The 27,302-nt window shown below is 39.2% G+C and overlaps 1 protein-coding gene across 1 annotated transcript; it reads left to right on the top strand.

Annotated features, from left to right (window-relative positions):
- Positions 1 to 1,302: 1,302 nt before the first annotated feature.
- On the top strand, positions 1,303 to 24,275 carry CDS1 (CDP-diacylglycerol synthase 1; the record flags this gene model as incomplete). The annotated part of the gene is made up of 12 exons (XM_081999260.1): positions 1,303 to 1,424; positions 5,054 to 5,150; positions 9,383 to 9,480; positions 10,456 to 10,595; positions 12,128 to 12,186; positions 14,368 to 14,450; positions 15,948 to 16,035; positions 17,094 to 17,162; positions 17,998 to 18,150; positions 20,720 to 20,839; positions 22,836 to 22,939; positions 24,146 to 24,275. Exons 2-12 carry the CDS (start codon positions 5,094 to 5,096, stop codon positions 24,273 to 24,275), a joined length of 1,101 nt encoding a protein of 366 aa, XP_081855386.1. The 5' UTR covers positions 1,303 to 1,424; positions 5,054 to 5,093.
- Between the last annotated feature and the right edge of the window lie 3,027 nt (positions 24,276 to 27,302).

The raw sequence follows: 27,302 nt of genomic DNA, 5'->3' as shown, positions 1-27,302 counted from the left end.
AAGAGGGAAGATATACCTCTGCTGTATTCCAAAATGCCAAAAATACTCAGAACAAGGGAAGAAAATAACAATATTAAGGAAAAGTAGAAAAGAAAAGCAGTTACTTCCTTGGAAATAGATTAAGGAGAAAGAACTGAGATCTGTGATGAGGAAGTTGGAAAGAGAGGGAGACTGAGAAATAGCAGTATAGCAGTGGTGAAAAAAATGTTCAAGCACAGTTACTTCACAGTCCCCAGAGCTGTTACGAACTGATGAACCTGAGGTGGCAGGGCAGGCTGGAAGCTGTTTGGGACTGTAAGGAGGTGAGGCAAGTCAAGGAGGTCAGGAGGAAGCTCAGGTCTCAAGAGAGCCAGATGTTGAGCTAGAGACAGCTCTCTGCCTTACTGCTGTGCCAGGGCCGAGTGCAGCCTTCTGAAACCCTGCAGTTGTGGGGTTTGTAACATTAGAATGCATGAAGTAAATCATCAGCACCCTTAGTGTTGGGTTTAACAGAGGGAAAAATAATCTTGACGTCTACTCTGACTGTTGGTGAGAATTTGTACATTGTCACCAAAATATGTACTGCCTGTTTTGCATTTGGGTTAGACACATAGTCTGTCCACCTGATGTCCTCATGAGTGGTCATTAGTGAATACTGAAGAAACAACACTGCAGTGTTGGAGTCATACAAGAAATTATTCTGAGTAGTACTGTGTCCATAGGACACTTGGTCACTTCACAGTTTGTTTTTTGTATAGTTCTTTTCAAGCCAGAGGCTTCAAATCCTAGTGTATGTATGTATGAGACTGTGACAGCAACCTCTTTTCATTGTACAAAAGGACTGTTTTTTCATGCATTCCATTTCCTTTTTTTTCTTAACGTGACACTAAACCACCAGAAGACCTTTCTCCTTATGCCATAAAAGGTTAGTTTGAGATGTAGGTGAGGGAATTTGTTAGGGGGTTGGGGATTTCTGTCAAACTCATGTGTTCTATGTCAGCTGTAGCATTTCTGGAAACATATCTTCATGCTTATGTACCTGGGTTGAAAAAGTGCCTAGAACATGACGTTTCTTGAGCACAGCAGGTAATGTCACAACATCTGAGTACTGACCTTCTTATAAACACTTACTGGGATACATTTTTCTCCTACAAGAACTATGGTTTCACTAGTACACCATTGTTGTCTTTTTAGAAGGTAATGTAGATTATATCAGTTCCTAAAGTAATGTTTGTGACTCTGAATATTGTTTTCTGACATAATAACTAATAATCTTGCATGTTATGTTGGTTTTCTTTTCTTTTTTTTTTGTCATAGGAAGTGGATTTGGAAGAAAGACTTGGTGAGTTGGATCTTAGAAGTGATTCAGATGTTCCTGATGTTCCTCCACCAACAGACAGCACTCCAGAAATCCTCAAAAGGGCTTTGTCAGGCTTGTCTGCCAGGTATAGTAAACCAAATAGCTCTCAAATTTAACAGCTGCTGGCTAAAATTCTTACAGATTATGTTGCTGTTTTAATTCTTACAGATTGTACTGCAGTGTTAAATTTCATATGATACACATGAAAATTTAAGGATAAATTTTTACTGGATATCACTACTTATTTATATTTTGAGAGTCCCTTCAGGGTAATATTTTTTGCATATACCTGAAGATGGCCCGTTGCATGCACTTCTAAGTAAACCGCTGCAATGTTTAGCTACAGTTCACATAAACATTTGCAATTGCTTAGTCTGAGCATTGCAATAAAATGGGCTAAAGAATAGTCATTGGGTTTGATATCCAGAATAGCTATTTCTGAGGGTTATAATAAACTCATTTCCTACATCCAAGGTTAAGGTAGGGGTGGTTGGTATTTGTGTATAAATGGAAAGGGAAGAAGTGTAAATTTTCTGGATGAGCTTTGCTAGCTTTTTGTGACAGCATTTCCACTTCTAAATAGTTTTTCTTTACAGCAAAATACAATGTGGCTTTTATTTTCATACCTTTTAAAGCAACAGTTAATTTTTTCCTGCCGTCTCTTTGCAAAGTTAGGTTTCTGCTTCCAACCCGTGTTCACAGGCGCTTAAGGGCTAGCAGATGCAGGAGTGTGTTTATGTGTATAGATAGATAATCATGGGGACCTGTATATACATGGAGGCTAATGAATAAAGTTCCTAGTATAATAGTTTCATACAGTCCCTTTACAACACGTGATCAGTCAATTCCTTTTGAAGGTGGTAATTTGCATTACACTTTTTTTTCACTAATGTGAAAAAGCATTTAGGTAATGTGTATATCATGTATAATTTATGCTCAACATAACAAATGAAGCAATATACAATGAGTATTTTAGACACAGCTTGTGTCTTGTAAGAGTCAGAAGAGGGACTTCCAATCCAGACTACAATTAAAAACTTCCAAGTCCTTGTAAAAAAACTGATCTCCAGTAGGTATCTCAAATAGCAGTGTGAAGCTACAGTTTTTTGACTTGTTCCTTTTCTAATCTGTTTCTGTTCTGATGTCTGGGAGCTATAAACAAACATATTGTTCCCAAGTTTCAAAAAGCATGCTTCTAAAATGCACCAGCTGTGAGCAGAATGTGATCTGCCATCACACGGTAAGGAGTATCTGGTTCCTTTCACTTTCAGAGTTTTCTTACCATGTTAAACATTGTGGAAGTCTTAGATGTCCAACTTGTTCCAAAGGGTACTTGCATGGTGATACCTCAAAGCCTGCCACCAAGGCACAAGCGAAACCTTTCCTGTTTCACATGCTTGCAATTCTTTATTGGAACATTTGCACAAAGGTGCTTTGCGTGCAAAATTAAATTCTTGGTGCTTTATGAATGCTAGACTCAAAATTACCCGCTAGTTTAGTAACTGGCAGTCCCAATGTAACTGTTGTCATAATGTGCAACATGAGTGAGTTGCACTGTAACTCTCAGGAATATTGTTTGTATTTGGTCTTTAGAGGAAATACTATCCGTAACTTTCCAGTGGAGATTAGGATACAATAAACTTGTCAGGTGGCTTCCTAGGTTCTGGAGCTTATTGTCTTACTAAAGCTGTCTTTCCAGTGCTGCGCTTGTCAACACCCTCAAGATACTATGTCGTATTTTAACATTATTCTTCATGGAAGTTGGATTCTTCTAACGGAGACTTGCTCACTATAGATATGCCACTAGGAGAAAGCTGCTATTCTATAGCCCACGCAAAAGAGCAACATAAAGCATCTGTTGTCATAAAGCCTGTTGTGCCTTTGTTCTGATACTTAAAAGCAAATCCAATTAGTGGCTTTAGCTGTCATTAATCTGCCAGTGAATAACATCCTTGAAAATCAAATTAATATAGCTGAAGTTTACGTTAAAACTGGAGTATGATGCAAAACTAACAGCGCCCCCTGAATCAAGTGTATCTACTGATGCAGTAATGAAACACAAGACTGCTACGAAGCAAAACATTAGAAAGAATTTCTTTAAGCTATAGTAGAGTTTTCTGTGTTTAGCAGTAACTTGTGATTAATTGGTTCAGTGTACTTTTAGAGGCAAAATTCTTGAAGGGAAAAGCACGGGGAAAAGAGGAGAAAAACTTACTGAAAAGAAATATGAACAATAAAATACAGGCTGTTGATATCTAGAAACATTTTCATGGCAGAGTGGAGCAGTTGATGAGTGTTTTTTGTTTTGTTTTGGGGTTTTGGTTTTTTTCTGGTTTTGTTTTTGTTTTGTTTTCCAAATTAACTGGGCTCTTGATTTTTCCTGATACTGGCCTTTGGGGGCAGGAGTGTGTGTGTGGGGGGGAAATATTTGGTTACTCTAGAAATTAAAAAAAACCCCAAACAAACAACAAAACAAACCACAGCAAAGACTTCCCAATTGTTTGTTTTTTTTAAAAAAGAACTCTTATTTTTTCCAAAGAAGGCATTCTGCACCTCAAGTACTGTGTTCAGTTTTGGGCCCTTCACTGTAGGAAAGACACTGCGGTGCTGGAGCATGTCCAAAGAAGGGCAACAAAGCTGGTGAAGAGTCTAGAGAACAAGTCGTTTGAGGAGCAGCTGAGGGAATTGGGGTTGTTTAGCCTGGACAAAAGGAGGCTCAGGGGAAACCTTATCGCTCTTTACAGCTACCTGAAAGGAGGTTGTAGTGAGGTGGGTGTCAGTCTCCTCTCCCAAGTAATGAGTCACAGGATGAGAGGAAATGGCCTCAAGTTGTGCCAGGGAGGTTTAGATTGGATATTAGGAAAAATTTCGTCACCAAAAGGGTTGTCAAGCATTGGAACAGGCTGCCCAGGGAAGTGGTTGAGTCACCGTCCCTGGAGGTATTTAAAAGATGTGTATATGTGCTGCTTAGGGACATGGTTTAGTGGTGGACTTGGCAGTGTTAGGGTTATGGTTGGAGTCGATGATCTTAAAGGTCTTTTCCAACCTAAATGATTCTATGGTAACAGGAATTTCTATTCTGCTTCCCTTAAGTAGCCACAAGCAACTGCAAAGGTCTACCAGGGCAAAAGAGTATAGCTAGTTTGACCCATCACCCCTCATTGTCACAGGTTTTCCTGTCCCGGTTCCAGCACTCACTAGGGCACAGGCCTGCTTTCAATAGAAAACCCTATACCTGGCAAAATAGCTACTTTGCTGCTGCAGAAAGTTAGTGATGGACTGGTTTTTTTTGTGTGTCTTACTCCTTAAAGAATCCTATGCTTTTTACCTGGCAGCCTTTCTTTCATATGTAAGCCTTTATATGGCTGGGTCCCCATCAATCTTGCTGATTATGTGATGCTTTTTGAGGGTCCTGATGTATTTTCACAGCAGCTTCAATATGGGGTAGATCCATTTCATTGAAATCACATTTGGCAGAGGATGGAGGAGAGCTTGGGGGAAGAAGAAATGTGGCTAACATTAATTTCGTTTACCGTGTTTCCTGTTTAGTTGGATAGTTGGTTTATTCTGTGTTTCTTGCTACGTGTTTTATTAAGCATGAAAATTTCTGGAACTCCCACTGTTTTTAATATGCTTTTATCTCTAGTTAGTAAAGGAAGTGGCATTTATGTTCACGTATAACTGCTTGCTTTTTATTATCTTTTTTTAAAATAGATGGAAAAATTGGTGGATTCGTGGAATTCTCACTCTAGCTATGATTTCTGTGTTTTTTCTGGTCATATACCTGGGATCGTTTATGCTGATGCTTCTGGTAAGTTTGTTTAAATACATTCTGCCATGCAAGAGTTACTTGATCCCGTTGTTCATTGTGCATAAGACAGCTGAAAGCAAACTGCACAGAGAATTCAGAGCAATTTGTCTTTTATTTGTGTAAACGTAAATATTTTTGAAAACCACTGGACAGATTCACAACTGGGCCTTGTTGATTAAGGACTTCTTATATACTGTAATTAATTTTCAAAAGTAGGAATTAAAGTAACTCTAAGTTAAAGTTGAACAGTTTTTTCCTTGAAGTTTACTAAACTACTGTCATCCATTTCCTTGACCAGTTCCCATCGCCCACTGTTACATTCTTTGAGGTTTGTTTTTAAAAAACAAAATAAAGCAAAACACCCCAAACCCCCCAAAAAACAAAGACACAAGAGTTTTACTTTTCAGGCTGAGGAAAGCATGCAACTCTGGTCTGCTGTCTGTGACTGGCACTGAAAGGCTTTCCTCAGGCATGCTGCATTAATTCCCTACTTCTCTGCAGGGCTGCCTTGTGGCTTTGGGTTTATCTGTAGAATGGAGCTAGATCCCATTCCCAAGGTATGGAGATGAAGTGCATTTTTAAGTAATGAAGTGAAATAAATAATAATAATAATAATAATAATACACCCTGCATACCCGGTCAGCCTTTACTGCTTCTTTCCATCATTTCTGTTGCTGGCATTTTTATTGAATACTGGCTTAACTATCTTTCCCAGTAATGGCAAGTAACAAGCAGGGATGTGACTTCTAAAACACTGAAATTGGTACTTCTGGGTAACTGCTTTGATTTTTGACTCTAAGTTAGTTTAACTGTCAAAAATGTGCTTTTACTTTTTTCATGGCTGCCTGTGAAACACCTTTTGGATTGTATTCATAGAATCATTTAGGTTGGAAAAGACCTTTAAGATCATCGACTCCAGCCATAACCCTAACACTGCCAAGTCCACCACTAGACCATGTCCCTAAGCAGCACATCTACACCTCAATTCCCTCAGCTGCTCCTCAAATGACTTGCTCTCTAGATCCTTCACCAACTTTGTTGCCCTTCTTTGGATGTGCTCCAGCACCTCAGTGTCTTTCTTGTAGGGAAGGGCCAAAAACCAAACATGGTATTTGAGGTGTGGTCTCACCAGTGCTGAGTACAGGAGGATGATCACTTCCCTAGTCCTGCTGGCCACACTGTTTCTGATAGAAGCCATAATGCTATTGGCCTTCTTGGCCACCTGGGCACACTGCCAGCTCATATTCAGCTGGCTGTTGACCAACACCCCCAGGTCCTTTTCCACCAGGCAGCTTTACAGCCACTCTTCCTCAAGCCTGTAGCATTGCATGGGGTTGTTGTGACCCAAGTGCAGGACCTGGCACTGAGCCTTGTTGAACCTCATACAGTTGGCCTTGGCCCATCAATCCAACCTGTCCAGATCCCTCTGTAGAACCTTCCTTCTTCAAGCAGATCAATACTCCCACCTAGCTTTGTGTCATCTGCAGACTTACTGAGGGTGCGCTCAATTTCCTCATCCAGATCACTGAGACAGATATTAAACAGAACTGGCCCCAATATTGAGCCCTGGGCAACACCGCTCGTGACCGGCCACCAACCGGCTTTAACTCCATTCACCACAACTCTCTGGGCTCGGCCATCCAGCCAGTTTTTCACCCAGCAATGAGTATACCCATGCAAGCCATGAGCAGCCAGTTTCTCCAGGAGAATGCTGTGGGAAATGGTGTCAAAGGCTTTACTAAAGGCGAGGTAGACAACATCCACAGCCTTTCCCTCGTTCCACTAAGTGGGTCACCTTGTCATAGAAGGAGATCAGGTTGGTCAGAGAGAATGTGCCTTTCATAAACCCATGCTGACTGGGCCTGATCACCTGGTGTCCTGTATGTGCCATGTGATGGCACTCAAGATGATGCACTCCATAACCTTCCCCAACACTGAGGTCAGACTGACAGGCCTGTAGTTCCCCAGATCCCCCTTCTGGCCCTTCTTGTCGATGGGTGTCACATTTGCTAATTTCCAGTCAGCTGGGACCTTCCTGGTTAGCCAGGACTGCTGATAAATGATTGAAAATGGCTTAGTGAGTGGCTTGGTGAGCACCAGCTCCCTCAGTATCCTTGGATAGATCCCATCAGCCCCACAGATTTGTGTGTATCTAAGTGGTGTAGGAAGTTGTGAATCGTTTCCCCTTGGATTATGGGGGCTTCATTCTGCTCCCCACCCCTGTCTGACAGCTCAGTGGGCTGGGCACCTGGAGAACAATTGGTCTTACTGTTAAAGATTGAGGCAAAGAAGGCATAAAGTACCTCAGACTTTTCCTCATCCTTTATCCCTATGTTTCCCCTCACATCCCATAAAGGATGGAGGTTCTCCTTAGTCCTCCTTTTGTTGCTAATGTATTTACAGAAACTTTTTTTTTTTGTCTTTTACTGCAGTAGCCAGATTAAGTTCTAGTTGGGCTTTGGCCCTTCTAATTTTCTCCCTGCATAACCTCACGATACCTTGTAGTCTTCCTGAGTTGCCTGCCCCTTCTTCCAAAGGTCATAAACTCTCGGTTTTTTCCCCTGAATTGTCTTGAAAGACTGGAATGCTGTTTCACTAGTACTGTGGTCTGCATTACAGTCTCTACATCTGAATTAGTCTGGTTTATATTTCCTGTTTTCAGGTGAATGACATAACAAACTAGTAATTAATTGTTTCACTGGTGGAGGATTTTTTTAAATGAAAACAACAAAAGAAGAAAACAACAAAAAAAGTGCCTTTAATGTGTAGGTCATTGTAGAGAGATATTTTTTCCACAGTCCTTCCATTAGTAGTCAGTTACACTTGAGAGTGATGATAACAAACAAAAAGGAACTAATCAGTTGGCAGCATGATTTGGTATATTCATGGTATACTCTGAGGTTGCAATCATGGGCAAAGCTATCAAGAGGTGAACCAAAAAGTCTGTCTTCTAATATAATAAACTGTTCATAAAGTTGACATTTGAGACTATGTAAAAAGAAGAATGGAGGGAACAAACTTTTTGCTCATGGATTATTTCATTTCACTGGAATCACATACCTTACATTTAAACAAGAGTTGTGCTAAAACCAATTCTTAATACTGAGACAGAAAATACCTAGAGACTTGTAGGTAGGGTAATCCAGTGAAGTTTGGAGGACAAGCCCAGAGGCTGCTCTAAAAAGTTGGGAGGCATGTTTTATGTTTGCTTGCTACTAAGGTAAGAGGCACAAGCTTCCATGCCGTTGAACCCTAGTGTCCTTTTCCACTGGAAGGTGCAATCTTTTAATGTTGCTTTTGCGTATAGCATTGAAGTTTATAATGTAGGCCAAGCAGAAGAAAGAGCATGAGATAGGGGAGCTTCAAAATTAACTCACTGAGGTGATGTAAGACTGTTTTAAACTGTGTTTACATGTTGAGCAAGATGAAATTTATTCATGAATACAGGTGGTAATAGAATACTGCAAAGCCTAGCACACTGACATGCGCAATCGGTGTGGGTAGGTTCTTACTCCTGCCTCTGCACGGGATTACTGATGACCTGTATTTGGCAATACTTGACATCTGGGCAGGGTGGTCTGCTTGGTGACTGTGGATTAGACAAAACTGGCAGAGTCCTTTGGAGCCCAAAGACTGACAGGACATACTACCATACTTACATGGGCAAGCACTGAAGTAGTGACATCAGCAAAACAAAATGAAGGCCATGGAGGGTGTGACATTCAGACCTGGGTTAGACGAGCTTTGCTTCTAATCATCAATGCTAATCACCCTTAATGAGATGCTTGCAAGTGGAAAACCTGGGTGTCCAAGTTGTGTTCCACAGCTAGTTTTTTCCATTGGGTCTAGAAAATATTTCTTAAATTCAATTTAAAGATAAAACTTCACCAAAAGCAATAGAAGAGCCTTCTTTTACAGGAAGTACTTTTGACCTGATGCTGCCAAACTGTTTTAATGATGAAAAGTCATGAGCTTTCCCTTGTTTCATAAGTGTATTCTTGCAGCTAGCCCAATGTGTTTTTTCTCAGGATGCCTAGTGATTTTGAGGTTTTTGGGCAGTTTTAAATGGAGCTTTAGTTTTCCTTGGGCTTGCTTTGAAGGTGTCTGAAGGTGTCTGTTTTCTGTGTGGAATTTGAATAATTTCTCCCCTTAATGCAGGTTGCAGTACTACTGACTGCTTTTAAGAAACAACTGCAGCATATTTACATATTTTTTTATTTCTTTTATTTTAGGTCTTAAGCATCCAAGTGAAGTGTTACCATGAAATCATTACTATAGGCTACAGAGTCTACCACTCATATGATTTGCCATGGTTTAGATCCCTCAGCTGGTGAGTAGCAAGCAAGAACATCAATAAGTGGGGGTATAAAACTTAAAACTTCATGTTCTTCATATCTTGTCATGGTGGAATGACAGGATTCATTTGTAGGTCATGTGCAGATATAAAACTTGACATCTGTCTCTAATACAGGATTCTGTAGTTGTCTTTTACCTGTGAACTTGGACAAGTCAGTTGGCCTTTTACTACTTCAATTTTTTTCCTTGTTATGAATATGTGTATATGTACACATATATGTATGCATGCATATATGCTTTAAGTCAGAAACGAGCATGTGTAAGCTATCTAAAAATATGCATAGCCAAATAATCACCTGCTATATGTTATCTGAACTGCTTTGATTTTGGGGGTTTCTTGGCTGTTAACCTGGCACAAGAAATAAATAGAACAGGTACCTTAAAGGCTCCTCTTCACACACACAGAAAATTAAAATAATAACATACAGGTTTAAGATCCTTTCCAATTATGTACTTAATCACAGGACTGCATAAAATATAGTGTTGGGGGATCTTCTGAAAGCCGAAAGATGGGATTAATTTTTCTGGCAAATCCTGGGTACTTAGGACAATGTCCCTCTTATATAGAGCCGATAGATATAGATAGCAGATCTTTGTTCTGTACTTTTAGAATATCTGAAAAGGACTTGCATAGGTGTGGAGTATTCAATAGTGTAGTTAAGGGTGAAATGAATTTTCCAACTGTATCCTGCAGAATGTGTTTGTTTTTCTAGTGCAGTTGCTTTAGAAAAAGTAAATTACAAATATTGGCTTGTCAGAGGAGACACTGACCCAGAAGTATAAGAGTGGATTTATACCTGAATTTTATTTTTATCACATCTCTTTCGTATCTTTCTGGTTTTCCTTTTGTGTGGGGTGTTTTTTGTGGTGTTTTTTTCTTTGTTTTGTTTTTAAGAATGACAATATATATTATCTTGTTAAAATAACTGCTAGCTGTTTTACGTTGTAGGTACTTTTTGCTGTGTGTGAACTACTTCTTTTATGGAGAGACTGTAGCTGATTACTTCGCTACATTTGTTCAGAGAAGAGAACAGCTTCAATTCCTAATTCGTTACCACAGATTTATATCATTTGCACTCTATTTAACAGGTAAGTGTAGGAAATTGCAAAAAAGAATGAACTTTGTGCTGTATTTGTTTCTGTGCTTATTTAAAAAAAAAAAAAATTGCTCCCCAGCTTTATGCACTTTCAGTTTCTTTTTCCTCTTGATGTTCAAGGAAATTAGGTGTTTGCAGTTCCATTTTTTTTCCTGTGAAAAGATGAATATAAATTTTGTGTTTGCTGTGAAGAAAGCAGCCTAAACAAGTAGATGATCTTGAGAAAATTGAGCTAATAGCACTCAAGAGAAGCTGTCATGAATTAATTTTGATCGCTGAAGAACTGGGGCTCAGTACCTGAATACATGAACACTATTTTGGCAGTCTGTGGAGATGACTTGTCTGTGTAATTGCTGTGCTGGGTTGATGCTTTATTGTGCAAGTGTTCTGCTAGGTCTACAGCAATAAGATTTACTGATCTATTTTAAACTGATTATTCAAAATGCCTGAGGCTTTATTTTGTCTGCAAGATATTCAGATGCTTGCCTCATGGATAGCGTTTCCTCCCTATCCAAAGAAAGACTTTTTAAAAGCCTCTTCTCTAGGAAGAGGAGACATAAGCTCTCAGTCTTACGTGGTATTGCTTTGTGAACACGTAAATATAGTTCACTGTGTTTTCAGCATTGTGGCTAATATTACTTTAGCCTAAAATTAAATCAATTGAAGACTCAGATTGGCCTAAGGGACAGGAGACTGCTATGCTACAAATACTTGTGAAATATATTAAGAAACCTGTTCTTCGTGAAGAAGTCTGTCTGTTGTTAATTTTTTTTATAAACCAGATAAAAATTCTACTCAGTGCTCAGATCACAAACTTGAAACCAGCTTTGCAAGGCTTGACCTTTTTCAGCTGGCTTTGGCTTGAGGAAGCTAACTTAACTTATGCCTCATGACTGCTGAAGGGCAGCGAGGGCAGAGATGAGACAAGCCAGTCATGAGCAAAAGCAGGAAGCAGAGTGTCGTGGAGACCCTTGGCAGTTGTCACATTGGGATTATGGGGTCACTGAGGGGCTGTCCCCATGGTTAAGGGTCTTTTGAGGGCCTCTGAGCCCAGGTGGCGCAGGAAGTTTCCCTAGGGGAGAAGAGGTGCTCCATTAGCCACCCAGAATGTTTCTTTTGGTCAGTTGAATTCTTCAATGGCCACACTTCATGCTTGCGTTGCATGCAGCCATATGCCTGTCTGGGGGAAAGTGGCAAGCTGGTCTTTTAATTTCAATTATTTTTGTTATTTATTCAAAACCAGCTTGTAGACCTGGTTTTTGCGTGATTTTTAAAGGTGGTGGTCTCATCTAAAAATCGATGTCTATGATGAGACCTTATAAGTAATGAAATGGATGCTTTTTACTGATGTTAACTAAGTCTTGTGTTCTAATGGGAATACTTTTATATGTACGCTTAACTGAATACAAGCAAATACAAGCAGAAGGATTAAAAGCTGCTTCAAGGGAAGAGAATTACTGGTATATCACAGTTCAGTGTTATTAAATATAAGATGGTACAAAATACACTTCCTTTGTTTTACAGGCTTCTGCATGTTTGTTTTGAGTTTAGTGAAGAAACATTATCGTCTGCAGTTTTACATGGTGTGTATTACCCATTTTGCTGTGGTCACTCACATTATGAATGCCACTAGAAACAGTCATGTCCCTATGTTCACAAAATAGCTTGGAAGAGGGGTGTGGGAAATGTGCTTAAACACACAGCAACATGAAATCAAGTGATGTTGGACTGTTCAGTATCCGTTCACCTTGCAGTTTATTATAATATCATGGGATGTGGCATTTCAGTCAATACAAGCTGTCATTGGTGAGGCCTTCTGCATATACAACATGATACATTTCCCTTAGTGATAGGCTGATATGAAAGAGATTCCTAGAGAAAGGGGTGTACATCTCCCTCCCAGGTCTGATGCCAAATAGTTCAGCGTAGGGTGGGAAGTGGATTTTGTGACTTAAGTGTTACTTTGTAGAGGCCCTACTGAAGTGCTATGAAGGGAACTTGATCTTAACCCCTACGTGGAAGATATAGTCTGTGACACTTAACAGCAGTTTTGGTCTTCTGCTCTGCTGTGCCTCAATAGATTGTTAATCTATTAAAAGAAGTAAGTGTTCTCATCTCTTATTTGTCCACCTAATAAACAGCATAGTAGCTAATCAAGAGAATGAACCTTTTTCTTCTATGTGTCTTATAGGTCAAAAACTAATTTTGTAACATCAGAGGTAAAAAAACAAAACAAACAAACACCCACCCCCCCCCCAAAAACCTGACCCACTCCCCCCCCCCTTCTATATTTAGGAATGATTAGAAGCAACAGTAAAACAGTAATGCAGTACAGCTCTTGTCTTTAGAGAACTTCAGCAGTCAGGGCATTGTACAACCTTAAAGATTTCCTAAAGCTCCAGGGATGCAATTAACCCCTCTGTTTCTACAGTGCTTTAGGTAGCACTTTACCATTGAGGATCCTTAATTCTAGACTAGGACTTAGCTGAGCCCTGTATGAGCATGTAAAAAAAAAATCTTTTACTCAAAATTTATCCTGTTTGTGAGAGAACTTGCCTGACAGGAAGGTGCAACTTTTCTAGGAGGGATGTTTTCTAACTTCTAATCTGACAAAAAAATTCCTCATCTTCAGATTGGCATAAGATAAATATATTAATTTTCTATGGTTTTTTTTTTCCTTTTTCCCCTTGTGGTAAGAAGGCAGAAAAAATGTCGTGTCAGTCATATGACCTGGCACCTGCCCAGAAAACATTATGGTGTGACTACTTAAGAATTGCAGTAAAACAGAGGGAAGCCATGTATCCACTGTGTGGTAACACAGTGTTTGGACAGACAAGGAAAGTTGCCATTTGATTTTAGGTGGTGTTCCAATATCACTGTACAAATATAAAAAAAATTGCTGCAGAGATGCTCTAATTAACCAACAGGTAATATTTTCAGAAACCTTTGGCCAGTTCTTGCAACCTCCCTTTTCAGCCTTCTTGAGTTGTCTTAACTGGAAGTAGATGCTGTCTGCCATAGGAAAACACATGTGATTGATAAGATAATTAAATTAGGACATTTGGAGTGTTAAATTGCTCAGACATTTAGAGTGCTTAAATTTGGTGTTTCATGGAAAAACTACCAGTTCTTGATTTAAAAGTTTTTACAAAATAAAATCTATTGTAGAATATTTACTGGTAAACTGTTTGGAAAACGCTTTATTTTACAGTGGTGCTACAGATTAAACACCAAGTACGTACAGTAATACTGAGGAAAATGACTGTTTAAATGACCATGTGCATAAAAATTAAAACATTGTTTTTGCTAATGCTGAGAATTTTCATGTTTCATAAGAGAACTGATATTCTGTTATGAGAGATATTCACATCTATGTAACATGACTCTTTCATGAGTAGTTCATTGCCATTTTATTGTTACAGTTCTAACATGTCTGTTATACGTATATACAGAATATCACATTGCTTACGCTTCCTTGCTGCTTTCTTGCTGAAGGTGTATGTCTTATTAAATCAGATGTTAAACTGCATGTTAAAAAAATTCTGGGTGGAGGTAAGTGATGGGGAAACCTGTTAAAGTTTCAGTACTTGCTTCAGAAAGCCAGCTGACTTGTGATATACTGTATGCACACATCTCTTGCATTATCACTAGAACTAGTCTTTCCTGTGAACTCTTAAGTAGCTCCTGTAGCTGACATGCCAGTATTTATCAAGGTGTACAGATTGGTGTTTTCACTAACTGTTGTGTTGTTGCATTGTTAACAGTTCGCATGGACTCATGTCACTTTGCTGATCACTGTAACTCAATCTCATCTTGTCATCCAAAATCTCTTTGAAGGCATGATCTGGTAAGGGGACAGTAATAAACTGATTTGTAACTCTATTGCATTGAAAGGTTGGTTCTTTTACATAAATCTAGTTAGGGAATAATCTCAGGAACAGTTAAAGCGGAACAAATTAAAGGAGCATTAATGTCTAGTTGGAAGGGGAGTTGGAGGAATTGGGAGCAATGAGCTAAAGGATACAGGAGAGGAAGCAGAAACGTCTTTAACTAGATTGGCAGCCACAAGTATGATAGTTTTGAACAACCACTTCATTTATTTGCAAGGAATAGGATTGCTTGCATGCTTGGTGAAATAGTTTCCATAGCATTTTGCTGAGCAGATAAATATCCAGCAATTCTTTTTCAATACTTGGGAGCTTCAGGTTGCTCAGAGCTATTGAAGTTGGACAATTTAATTTGAAATCCCCAATATGGCCGCCTTCCCTGCCACCTTCCCTGCTCACATAAATTCAGAATACTTAAAATACTTAAACACGTAAGAGTTTAAGTAGTGGATATTTTTGGGTCATCTTAATGCCCCATTTCCAGTGATATATTAAATTCTGATGATGCAGTTAAAGTTAATTACTTTAAACTGCTCCTCAAAGAGGAGAGTGTGTTTTCCCACCCCCCACTTCTTCAGGGACAGGGTAAATTACAAGTTGGGGAAGAAGGAAGAAGCACATACAAGATGATTTGTGTTCTTCTAAAGACATAATACTGCATGTTCTCTGTTTTCTTTTCCTGATATGTGTACAACTGGTGAGATTATTGGAGAAAAGAAATACTCACAGAAAGAAAACCCAAAGCCTTTGACAAAGCTGTATAAACAAATTCTTTTCATAGTGATCATATTCATGTGCCAAAACCTGAACCTAATTGGCTTGCTAGCCTACTATTTCGTATTTCCACTGGTGCTAGGCAATTTGTCAGATGGTCACAAAGTCTAACTTTTATCTTATTAATACATCCCTGCTTTGAAAAGGAAAAAAAAGAGGTTACCAGGCTTGAGTAACAAATTCAGATGCAGTCTGCATGCAAAGAACACTTAGAAAGCTAACACAGGCTGCTCCAAACTGACAAGAGGAAAAAAATTTTTTTTTTTAAATTTAGGTATCATTAAACTTGACAAGGAATTTGCTTGCTTTGATGTTACCAATGACATCAACATGTTTTTATATATGTTGATATATCTGTTGATTTCTTCTTAACTGTGGTACCAGTCTTCAAGCCTGATAGGAAAAAGCCAGCCTGTTCATGTTTTAAGCTCATGCATCAAAATCGTATTTTAACTTGAACTAACATGGATCTGTAATGATCTTGACTACCTGAAGACTAAAACCAGTATAGCTAAATATAGTGCTCACAGGGGAACTAAGTGAACGCATTATGAAACATAATTCCTTCTAAATACCGCAGAAAAATTTCCCAGAAAGAAATGCTGCTGTTTCAATTTCTGTCCTGTGTTTAGGTTTGGGCAGCTTTTCTTTTTCCCCATAAAACTTTTAATGTCTTTCTCTAGGTTTCTGGTTCCAATTTCAAGTGTTATCTGCAATGACATTACTGCTTACATTTTTGGGTTCTTTTTTGGCAGAACTCCATTAATTAAGGTATGTACTTCCTCACTAACAAACTTTTACAATTTATAGCATTTTTGATACTTGTTCAAAATCATGTTCATGGAAAAAAAACTTTCTGCCGTACTGCATGACATACATCTGTGCTAAAAAAAACAAATCGACTATCCTGTTTCTGAAGATTTGTAATTTGTGATTAATGTGAATGCAATATTGACATTACAGTATAATACAGTTCAAGCCTATTGCATCATCATTTATAATCACTTCCCTTTAAAATTTCATGTGCAGGTTTAACTGCACGCTCACTGTACAGAAACTGTAATTTGAAATAAGCTGCTAGGTCATATATACCTATTCCTCATCTGGTCTCGTTGATGTAGCACTGAGAAGGTCTCAAGTAGTAATCTTCCTATACTGGTAGAATATGCAAGACCCCACAGAGAGCCATGAATTATTATTTTCATGGTGTTGCCATGTTAACTTTTGGGTATTTAGTTGGTTCTGATATTAAACTGCTCCTAAATTGAAAACGTGATAGAATTTGATGAAGAAAATAGCTTGCTACGCTGGTCTCTTTAGGCCTGCAGTTAGTTGTGGTATTAGTTTGCCAATCTGTACATAGACTAGTTGAGCTAGTGTCTTCCGAGAAGCATCCCCAGCAGTAGTTCTCTAACACCCAGGCTTCTGCCACTGTCTGAATGCGCACTTGCTAGCAGAGGTCTCCAACAGAGCCATACTGCGTGTGTGCAGGTTTCCAAGTCTTCTGCTTGAGGGAGCTCAGCTGCTTAATTTGGGTCAGCTGTGGCCAGAAGCAGGCAGCAGCCTCCAGACAGCAGCAGCAGATGGGAGCTTTCCCTCAAGCTGCCCAGTGCCACCAACCAAGCTGTGGCACTTTCCCTCCTTGCCTGGGACAGGTCCTAGCCATACTCCTCTATTTATCATGTTCAGTGGCTGCAGCTGCCGACATTCAGTATTTCGTACACACCTTTGAAAAGCCAAGTAGGAGCTTAATTTTTGCAATCAAGGTCCAGTAAAAAGGGGTTCAGCGATGCAACTGATGAGGCTAACGCTATCTCTTTTGTGCCTAGCTGTCTCCTAAGAAGACCTGGGAAGGATTCATTGGAGGTTTCTTTTCCACAGTTGTATTTGGATTTATTGTAAGTAACCACAGGACTTCCCGTGTATAGGTTCAGTCTTCAACTTCCTGTTTTACTTGAAGTACAATTACTGACAAATTTGGTCATCTCAAACTGCTGAAAGCCTAACAGTTAGGGTTTTTTTGGCTAGAGAATTCTGCCAATTTGTAACTAGCTGGAAAGGCTAGGCAAGGCTTGCACCGCTCCTGAATAGGTTATATTGATAATTTTTGCCATTCCTGTTACTATACCTGGAATTGTTTTATCTATTAGTGGCATCTCTATTTTGAAATTGAAGTTTATTAATAACATTATTTATGCTTTGTAAAGTAGTACTTTCATATTACATACTTTATAATGACATTTCTCCTGAGAAGTAGTTTACACTGATGATATGCATAGACGATAATAACAGCATACAGTAACTGTTCTGATAAGTAATTTATCACCAAGGTCAGCAGAACTCCTAACTGCCAAACTTGGTAGAAGCAATAGTTCAAGTTTTAATGGAGAAGTGAACTGCAAAGAAATGATGAGTGGCCAACGTTGTGGGATTTTATCATGCAGAAACATCCAGTAGATATGAATCTGAGAGATAGGAAAAGGAAAAGAAGTTGGGAAATTATCGCTAAATGCATTGAATGTCCAGATTTGTCTGCCTTGTTGAGGCATTCTCCAACTTAAACAGGCTGATTGTACTCTATTCTGCATCTCTCTGTTATTGAAAAGATTTTCATTATCCTCAGCTTGTGATGACAAAGCTATCCATTACAGTGTGATTTTTTTTTTTTTTTTTTTTTTTTTTTTGCCTGTAACAACAAATGTCTATTTCGGGAGTTCTTGTTTTGCTTTTCAGTTTTCCTATTTTTTGGCTCAACATCAGTACTTTGTCTGCCCTGTGGAATATAACAGTGAAACCAACAGATTTGTGACAGAGTGTGAACCTTCAGAGCTCTTTCAGATGAAGAAGTACTTTGTGCCACCATTGCTTCAGGCTGTGTTGGGATGGGTAAGGAAAAAAAACAAGGCTTTGGTTAAAATTGAAGTTGTACTTCCTAGCTTGAATGGTTTTCTAAACCTTTTTAGAAAGGTGTTATGAATGCTGGTAAGGCTTGAAGGGTAAGAACTGAATCGATACCATGAGCCTCTCTGTTGCTCAGATAGGGGAGGTGGTCACCCAAGCAGAATTGAAATGCCTTGCTGGAGTCACCAGAGGAAACCTGCCTGTGTTCTTGTGGCCTGTATTCTCTTTGTGCTGGAAATGGATGTCACTTAGTCATTTTGCAGGCAAATCTGCTTTTGAAGACCAACCTTGAAATTTTTGTGGAAAACGGACAAAGGCTTGTTATGGCCTGAATTAATAGCAAGCTTAAGTAATCTTATTGTACTTCATTCTGTTTTCAGCTAGTGTGTAACTGCTGTTAGGATTGGATTCATACTTTCTTCATCACATAGAATCTTGTGTGTTAGTACCATTACTTACGTGCTGAGTGAAAAAGGAGTACCAGTAATAGTTCCACATAATGTAGTCACCCACCCTTTTCCTCACACCCAGCCTGCAAATTCTTTTAAGTGAGCTGTTGTGTCTTTACCTGTCAGGAAATAGGTCATCAATTATCCTACTATAGTAAGCAGTGCTTCCGGAATCACAGGCTCCAGAGGCACTCCAACAGGAAGAGAATACTAAATAGAAACAAAGCAGCCTGTCATTATCTTTCCTTTAGGGCAAAGAGGAGGTGACTGGCATAAAGGCAGAGTGAGTGGGTTCTGTAGTGCTGCCCTCACCGGTGCAGCGGCTCAGCACAGAGACCGAGTCCACAGTGCTAGGGAAGGCAGTGGGTTTTACCTGTGGTTACAGGGGTGTAACACCAAGAGTGAAAAGTTTATGTGGTTACAAGAAGAAAGCACAAACTGGAAACTGTAGCAATCAAACCTAAGACTAAAAGTAATTAATGGCTACAGCTGGTACTTAAAAAAACAGGATTACACCTGGAAAGAGCTATGATATTTTCATGACAAATGAACATACTATTGCTTCAAGGACTGTGCAGTTGACTGCAAATTTAACAAGGATTTTTCTGCACAAAGTCATAATGTGGACCGGGCAGAGAGAAATCTTACTGTGTCCAGATATATTGTGTATTTTGGTAAAGGCTGAGGAGACAGGAACACCCAGCTCTGTGCCAGCCTAATAGAGAGCTATCAGTTAACCCTAAAAAGAGATGGGAGTTCTACATGCACTTCTGGAGTACTTTTGTCAGGCTCTAACAAGCCTTTCGAGGAGAGAATTAGTTTTAGCACTCTTTATAGATAAAGTCAAAGTGAATCTACTTGTTTGGGCAACAGCCTGTTTTTTGTTTTCCCTCTGTTAATCAGTTCCTGATGTTCTCTCTCAGAAATATGACCAGATGTTATGTTTGGAAGACATTTTGCATGATGTCAAAAGATGTTGAGCCTTGTGTTCTCCCAACAAAATTGACTTAGTAATTCCAGCTCATAAAATTTTCTGCTTGACCACCTGAATAGTTTAGCCTAAAAGAAAGGTGTCTTAAGATAACTACACAAAGTAGTCAAGAAGTTAATTGGTGTTGGCCAGCTGAGATGCAAATCAGAAACACAAGGTACAGGATTTTTTAGCTACAGATGGTGTTGATATCAAGACTTGCCAGGTGAGGTGTGCTGTTCTCAGGGATGAGGCTAGCATAGTGTTCCCTCAAAGGCTGGAGTTTGTACCATTCACTTGAAAGTGCTCAAAGCTAAGTTACAGGGCTGGATGGAAGCCAAAACACCAACAAAACAACCCCAAAACCAGAAAACCCAAACAAACAAAAAAACCCAACCAAAAAACCCCAACAAATCCAAAACACCCCAAGCAACAAAAAACACCCTCTTTTTTTCTAATCTGTGTCACGAAGAAAAGCCAAGTACCTGTTGCCAGTGAAGTCTCTCTTATCTGTAAGAACTTGAACGGATTAAAACAACTTTCAAGTCTGTGAACAGGCTGAGGGGAGCAGTATCTGTTTAAATGCAAACCACGTATTAATGGGGGTAGACCTTCCATCTGCTATTATTGCCGTATGTATGCCAAGGTGACAGTATGGCAGACCAGTGCAAAATTCATATCTATCTTGTGAGAGCACTTGAAAGAAGTGACAGTGATTTGCGTGAGGGTGACAAGTTTGTGGACAGTATTGGGCCACTTACTATAGAAATACTAGGAATTTGTGGAAAGCTCCTTTGTTTACAGGAAATGGAGCTGGAAAAGCAGAGCTAGGAAAGACTAGAGTCCCATTGTATGTTATATTCTTTATGATCAGCTACAGGATTGACTGAAAAACACTTCGTCTGTTAAAGTTAACTGCTCTTAGCAATCCCAAATACTTCACCCTGTTCACATGACCGCACCTTTCAGCAGCTTTCTACAATGCATCTACTTTTCCTTTCTTTACAGTATTACTTTGTGTCAGGAAAACTGGAGCTTTGTGGAAATTTGCTAACAGCCCCATTTTGAAATCGTTAAGCTTAAAGTACCTAAAATGAAACATATTGAAATACAGTGCTAATTATTTTTCTTGTAGGAAACAGTGAACATGTACCCATTTCAGATGCACAGCATTGCACTGTCAACATTTGCCTCATTAATTGGGCCATTTGGAGGATTCTTCGCCAGTGGATTTAAAAGAGCTTTCAAAATCAAGGTATGTAATGATTCCTGTAAGCTGGTTCTGGTTTGGTTTTCTCTTTGAATTAGATAAATTGGTGGGTTGGGTTTGTTTTTATTTTTTTAATAATTCATTGTAGTACCTAGTGTTTCTACTAAGGTGCGATGGTATTTGACCTGTTTTTTAGCATCAGTGGCAGTACTTATCAGTACTTTTATCAGATATATGTATGTGTTATTCTTAAAACTTTGCATAATCAACACGTGACTTTAATGTTGGAAATCTAAGAATTTTATTTCATATTTTGGTTGATAATTAGTCTTCCAAGTCATGTTGCAGAAATGGTTTAGACAAGCGAGATGTGAGATATTATTCTTGACATGAAAGGCAATCTGTAGATGCCTAAGAAGCACTGACAGTGGTTTACCCTTCAGATTGTGGCTGGCTGTGTTTTACCAGTAGTATTTGTGTCGTACGCAGATGCTGACATGTCAGGTTCACCAAAGCATGAGATGTTTGGCTGCCTTTGCCAATACTGTGCTGCCTTGTAACCAGAGTGTGTATTGGCAAATGATGTGACGTGCTAACCTCTGTTTATTGCAAGGTGTGCGCTGTTGCTTGTGGCAGTATTGTCCCTGGCTGGTATTAAGTGGCAGCAGGAATATGGGAAGAGGGCAGCCCCAAATTTTCTCCTGACCTTCTTTATGTCTTGGTAGGACTGCTGTAATTCTTATCCTGTTGCTTGTTGTTGTTCTTGTTGTTGTTCCCCATGTCCATCAGTTTTGGCATGTGCTTTGCACACAAGCATATAAACCTCTCTGTCTGTGCTGAGCTCCCATACATGTGCTTGTACTTACCTCTCTTTCTTATGCCGGTCCAAGAAGCTTGTCCAGCACTTTCCTAGCTAGAGCCTTGTGCGCTGTCGTAGCTGTATGCCCAGGTAGCAAAAGACTGTGTGAAGGAGGGCTTTTGGGGGAAAAAATGCTTCTGAAAAGCAGCGCTTATTCTTAAAATAGAACACTAAAAAGTAGTTTTTTATTCTTTTTTTTAATACTTCTGGGCCCCAAGGTGGTTACCAAAGCACTTTTGGGAAGACAGGGATATTGTGGAATTGTTACTGAAGGCAGCACATTGGTTAGGTCAGACACTCCATGCTGGCCCAGCGCTGGAGGGCTGGAGTGGCACCGGCACAGGACTGGTTTAACTTGCTGGCAGTCACCCTGCATGGCTGAGGTCAGGGTTTTCACCCAGTGAGTACATGAGTGAGTGTGGATGACAAAAAGGATATATGAGGGTAGTTTGACTGATAAAGCTGTTCTACAGACAAGATCGGGTAACACAAAGGTAGTGTATCAAGCTTTGTTTGTATCAGAAATTTTTTTTTTAAGTAGCGGTAATTTTTTCACTACAGGGTTTTTTGATTCTGTTAAATGTATTTATAATGTATGCACACATTATGGTTTTTAACGATGGTTACCAAGAATCCAGTGGAAAAAAAGGGCAAGTGAATGGGCAGTATGACTTGCAAAACCAGTGTTAGGTGGTGGAAAGAGCCCTCAGGTTACTGCTTCTCTTGTAGCAAATGTATATTCCCTGGTAATAAGTGCTTCAGTGGCAGCTACCAGTAGAGGATAAAGCAATAAAGGTATTAAAGAGGAGAATTAGATTCTGCGGAGGCAAGAGACGACAGCCATTAGCTTAAGAGGCTTGCTACAAAATGTTGTATAGGCACGCAAGAGTACTCAGTACTGGCAAACCTGCACCTGACCTACCGCTGCCCTCTTGTGTGATACTGTGGACAAGTTGCTTCGTCTCTTCTATTTCTTCTCACCCCTTGACTCACCTTTCAGTTAAACACTCCTTTAGCAAAGGAGGCTCCTGCTAACTGTTGGCTCGGTGCAGTGAAACCGTAGCTTAATTGTGGCCTTAATGTACTGCTGTCAAGTGATAGATGGTTAGCGTGTTTCATTGGAATCACTGACCGTGACTTTTTTTTTTTCTCCTTCCCCTCCCCGTCCTTCACACCCAAAAGGATTTCGCAGACACAATCCCTGGGCATGGTGGGATAATGGATCGCTTTGATTGTCAGTACTTGATGGCCACTTTTGTTCATGTCTATATCACCAGTTTCATAAGGTATGGGCTTTTTACAGTATTAACTCCTTAAGCTTGCATTGGAGCTGTACCGTAGTTACGTCATACAAGTTATATTCCGTGCTGTTAGCATACCGGAGATTGCTGGTTTGTAAATCTGATTTATGCAATGATTTCAAATACAGAACTATTAGGAAAACGTATGTCACTGCCTAAGATTTATGTAGGTTCACACAAATCTGTTAAGGGTAACAATGCTGTTAAAGGTAACTTGTGTACCCTAAATACCAGAAAGTTTTGTGTAGCAGCCTCTTAGAGATTTTACTGGAATTTACTGATTACAGGGAGGTACGAGGATGGGGTTTTGGGTAGGAGGGTTGCTGCAGCATCTGCTTTCCCTGTGTGGTTCCTGAAGAGCCTGTAGGTTGCAAGACTGCAGTTCTTCCTGTAAGTTTCAGTATTTCTTGCTCTCTTGACTTGGGATTTTCTGTTTAAGCTAAAAAGACTAAGAAGTTGTCTCCTCTCTTTAACCATAAAAATACTCTCATCTTCCCTGAACCACACCAGCTGTCAAGAAGAAATCATGGGAATGAAAGTTCTCTTAAAGTCAGTCGTTTTAGTTCCTGGGGCAGGGGGGATCAAGGTATGATCAAAGTACATAGGCTTTGTTTTGTAAATGCATATGGCTAAATAATTATTCAATGCCTAATCAGCAACAGATTCTTTGCCTCAGATTCGGTTCGTCTTAGAAGTAGACTGTAAATAAGTGACTAGCTAAAAATAAGGCTGTTATTTAGAAAAACTTGGTTTAATTTATGGTGTTCTTAATTGAGTTGGCCAACTTTCCATTTAGTTCAATAGTACACACCTTATCTGGCAACAGATACTAAAAAAAAAAAAAGATCTGTTGATGTTAAAAGTGGTATTAGTAAAAGTGTACTAAAATCACTGTACAGTGATTAAGGACGAATCACTGCATCTTATTTGTCATAAGCCTTTTTAATATCCCTACTTGAGAGCAAATACAAGAAATGCTTTTTAGTTCCTGTTCAGATTGAGCGAAGGAGAGTGCTTTGCCAGTAATGCTTGCCCATGCATCCTGAGGAGATAGACTGGGAGAAATCTGTAACTTAGCATCCCCAAAGGAGGGGAGGCATTGTTTGTGCAGCAAAAGGAAAATGGAAAGCTGTTGAAAAGTTTTTTTGGAGCTGCTGCTCACAAAAAAAAAAATTGTTTTTTCATTTACAGGGGTCCAAATCCCAGCAAGTTGCTGAAACAGCTGTTGATACTTCAGCCTGAACAACAACTAAGCGTGTATAAAACCCTGAAATCCCACCTCGTTGAAAAAGGGATCCTGCAGCCATCTCTGAGAGGGTAGTTTGTCAAAATGGAGGACTGGGAGGAACCTCCATTTACAAGAAGCCTGTGGAAAAGCATTACAAATGTGCATGTAGATAACAGCTGAAGGAAGAGTAGTTTGTGTTCTGGAAGAGGCAAATGTTTCCTGAAATGAATGTGAATGCTATGACTTCCTACTAGGACACAGATCTCTTACACCTAAAATAATTAAAATGTTTGCAAGATGACAGTACAAATGCTGTATATTTTAGTTCCTGAAGTAGATGGCAGCAGTCTTCCTTTAGCACCCAGCCGGACTGGCTTTGTATTAAAAAAAAATTTAAAAAATCACAGTTAGTTTTTAATGAGTTACTTAATATTGTATACATTAGCAAAACTTTTTTGGTCTCCAGTGGCTACTGAAGCATAAACAAATGAGGCAGGCAGTCACTTTTATGTAGCCCAGCGCTGAAGTTACAATTGGCCAGGAAATACTTGTTAGCCTGGTCAAAGAGGTACTTACAGCCTGCTGTATCAGACTACCTGGATTTACTAAATCACTATGAAGGTTAAACTTAGCTCTGTTTTTAATTAAATGGGTTTCTTATGAAACTATTCCATGCTTTCAAGAGAAAAGTACCTTTACTGAAGTTCAGCTGGGCTGTTTGGGCTGTGGAGCTGCTATTTTTTTTGGTAATGTTATGGGTTATAAAGAAGCGTCTACATCCAAGAGTAGAGATTACCTGAGAAAATGGGATTCTCTAACCCATCAAACAGACTGGGGAGAATTTGGAGTTTAAGTTCTTGGTTTCCACGGCCTGGTCAGTGTTTGAAGACAGTAATTCAAGCCTTATTCCTTGTGCCTCTTTGCTGCGTAGAACGGGGGTATTTCCTTCTTTTTAAAAGCACGTTAAGATCCTGAGTAAAAAATTAAGTGTAAGTGCTGTTTTATTAACATGTTACTCAGTGAAGGCAGAAACTTTTATCTCGTGAATGTGCACAGTGCAAGACAGGATGCATGGTTCTTCTGCTGTGTGTTGTTATTTATTAAGACAATCCTCAACCAAGTTTGGGTAACCATACAGGTGTTTGAATGGAGAAGTTTTGTAGAAAACAGCTATACTGTAGACTTAGTGGGGCATATGAGGAAAGCTGTGATGCTCTGTAATTCTCAGTCCTAGCCATTTTCTAACTTTTTTCATCATGTGACATGTCTTGATGCAAATATAAATATAAACTTTTTTGAAATGACAAAAATGACTCCTGTACAAACAGAAAGCACAAATGCCAATTTTGTTTTGGTATACTGTAACTTGATACAATTTAATTTTTCCAACTAATTGTAAATAAGTTTCTCCTGCAATGAACCTACCAATGCCACATACATGTGTGTATATATATATATAAAATATTAAAAGGTGTATGTATATATATTAAAAAGATGAAAAATTTAAATGGTTGGTGCTATTTGAAGATAAAACCATGGAGAAAATCACTAGGGCGGGTGATAAGCTATATCTGTAAAATTCAGACTGCTTTTTCTTGGACACCATGCAGCTGAGACCACTGTGCACTCTGTTTTGCACTTAGGCCATGGCAGCGTGTGTACAGCTTGTGTGTGGGAAAGCACCCCTGTACATGGCTGTGAAAGGAAATCCGGGTGAATTACTGTAAAAACAGTAATTCCTGTTGATGTCAGGTATTTGACAGAATTAAATTTTGTCTGACCTGGAGACTGCAGTACTGTATTCAAGGAACACTCCAAGAGGCGAAAAATGTCGCCAACTGCTTGTCCATCAGCAGCCGTGTGACTTGGTTTATTAATTGGAGGGGACTGAATTTCAGCCCTTTCACCGGAAGGACAGCATAGCTTGACGTTAAAAGGTAGCACAGCCAGGCAGTGTGATGTCCAGAAAGGTGCTTTAAAAAGAAGGGAAGGGAAAGTGAGAGGGTGACCAAAGTAGCGTATCTGGAAAACTAACTTTTAGATGAGGCTTTGGTTATGTACAGGATTTTGATAGATGCTTATGAAAAAACACAGCTGTACTGGAGCTGGTATATCTTTATCCTGAGTATTAAAAACAAAACAAAAAAACCCCTAAAAATTTAAAAGTTAAAAAAATATATACAGAATATATCTAGAAAGGTAATTGTTAATTCTGAAACTTGAACTTTTTAGTGTAATTTTATAACATGTATAGTGAGGAAGTTAAAATATATTTTAGCATTTAATATGACAGAACATTTGAAATTAATTGCTATCTATTTGCACAATAGAAAGTTCAACACTGCGATTCTGCTGTTCACTGTTAAAATGAAGAAGACATCACCTGTGAACTCACTCATCAGTTTTCTGGGTGGAGTAATAGCTTCCTGCTGGCTTAGGCTTTGGTGTAAATAAAGCTCAGCAGGACCTGTCACTGTAAGTGACAACTACCCTTGCTTACTATGAAGTGTGTTTACCTCACTTGTTACTTCTGTTAGTTCAAGCATTGCACCATGATCAAGAGGAAACTAACTTTTTACACTAGTGATTCTTTTCACTTGCACTTTTGTTCCAAGTTGCTATAATTACCTGTTGAGGAAAAAAAAAAGTATATTATGTAAATATTGTAAATGGTGTGAGCATATAATGTCTGTTTTAGTTTGACTGTTTCAATCTTTCATTGAACCAAGTGTTGTAAAAAAAAATAATAAAACTGGGACAGAAATCTTCCTGTCTTGTACTTTCTATAGCATACACAGTGGGTGGAGATTTCTTAACAAGAATTTATATTCCTTTATAGTATTCCTTAAAGTTATGTTTTTAATAGCAAAGCCTGCTATTAATTTCCTACCTTTTGCTTCTCAAGACTTCAGGCTGTCCTTCACTCTTGCTGCAAGCAACTTGTACGATGTGCCTCATCTCCAAAGACATGCAAACTTGTCATCTTTTCCAAAAGGTGCTCACTTCAGCATCGCGTGCTCTTCCCCCGGGTGGATGGTGCAGCGCAGCGTGGCTGCTGCAGTCACCTGGAGCTGACCGAATGGAAAAGCGATGCTTTCGTTGCCCTCTGCGATTACTTTC

Source organism: Phaethon aethereus, assembly GCF_964289735.1.
Source record: "Phaethon aethereus genome assembly, chromosome: 4".
In the NCBI taxonomy this organism is placed as follows: domain Eukaryota; kingdom Metazoa; phylum Chordata; class Aves; order Phaethontiformes; family Phaethontidae; genus Phaethon; species Phaethon aethereus.
The sequence above is the reverse complement of the archived record's forward strand: the minus strand, read 5'-3'. Positions and strand labels throughout refer to the sequence as shown.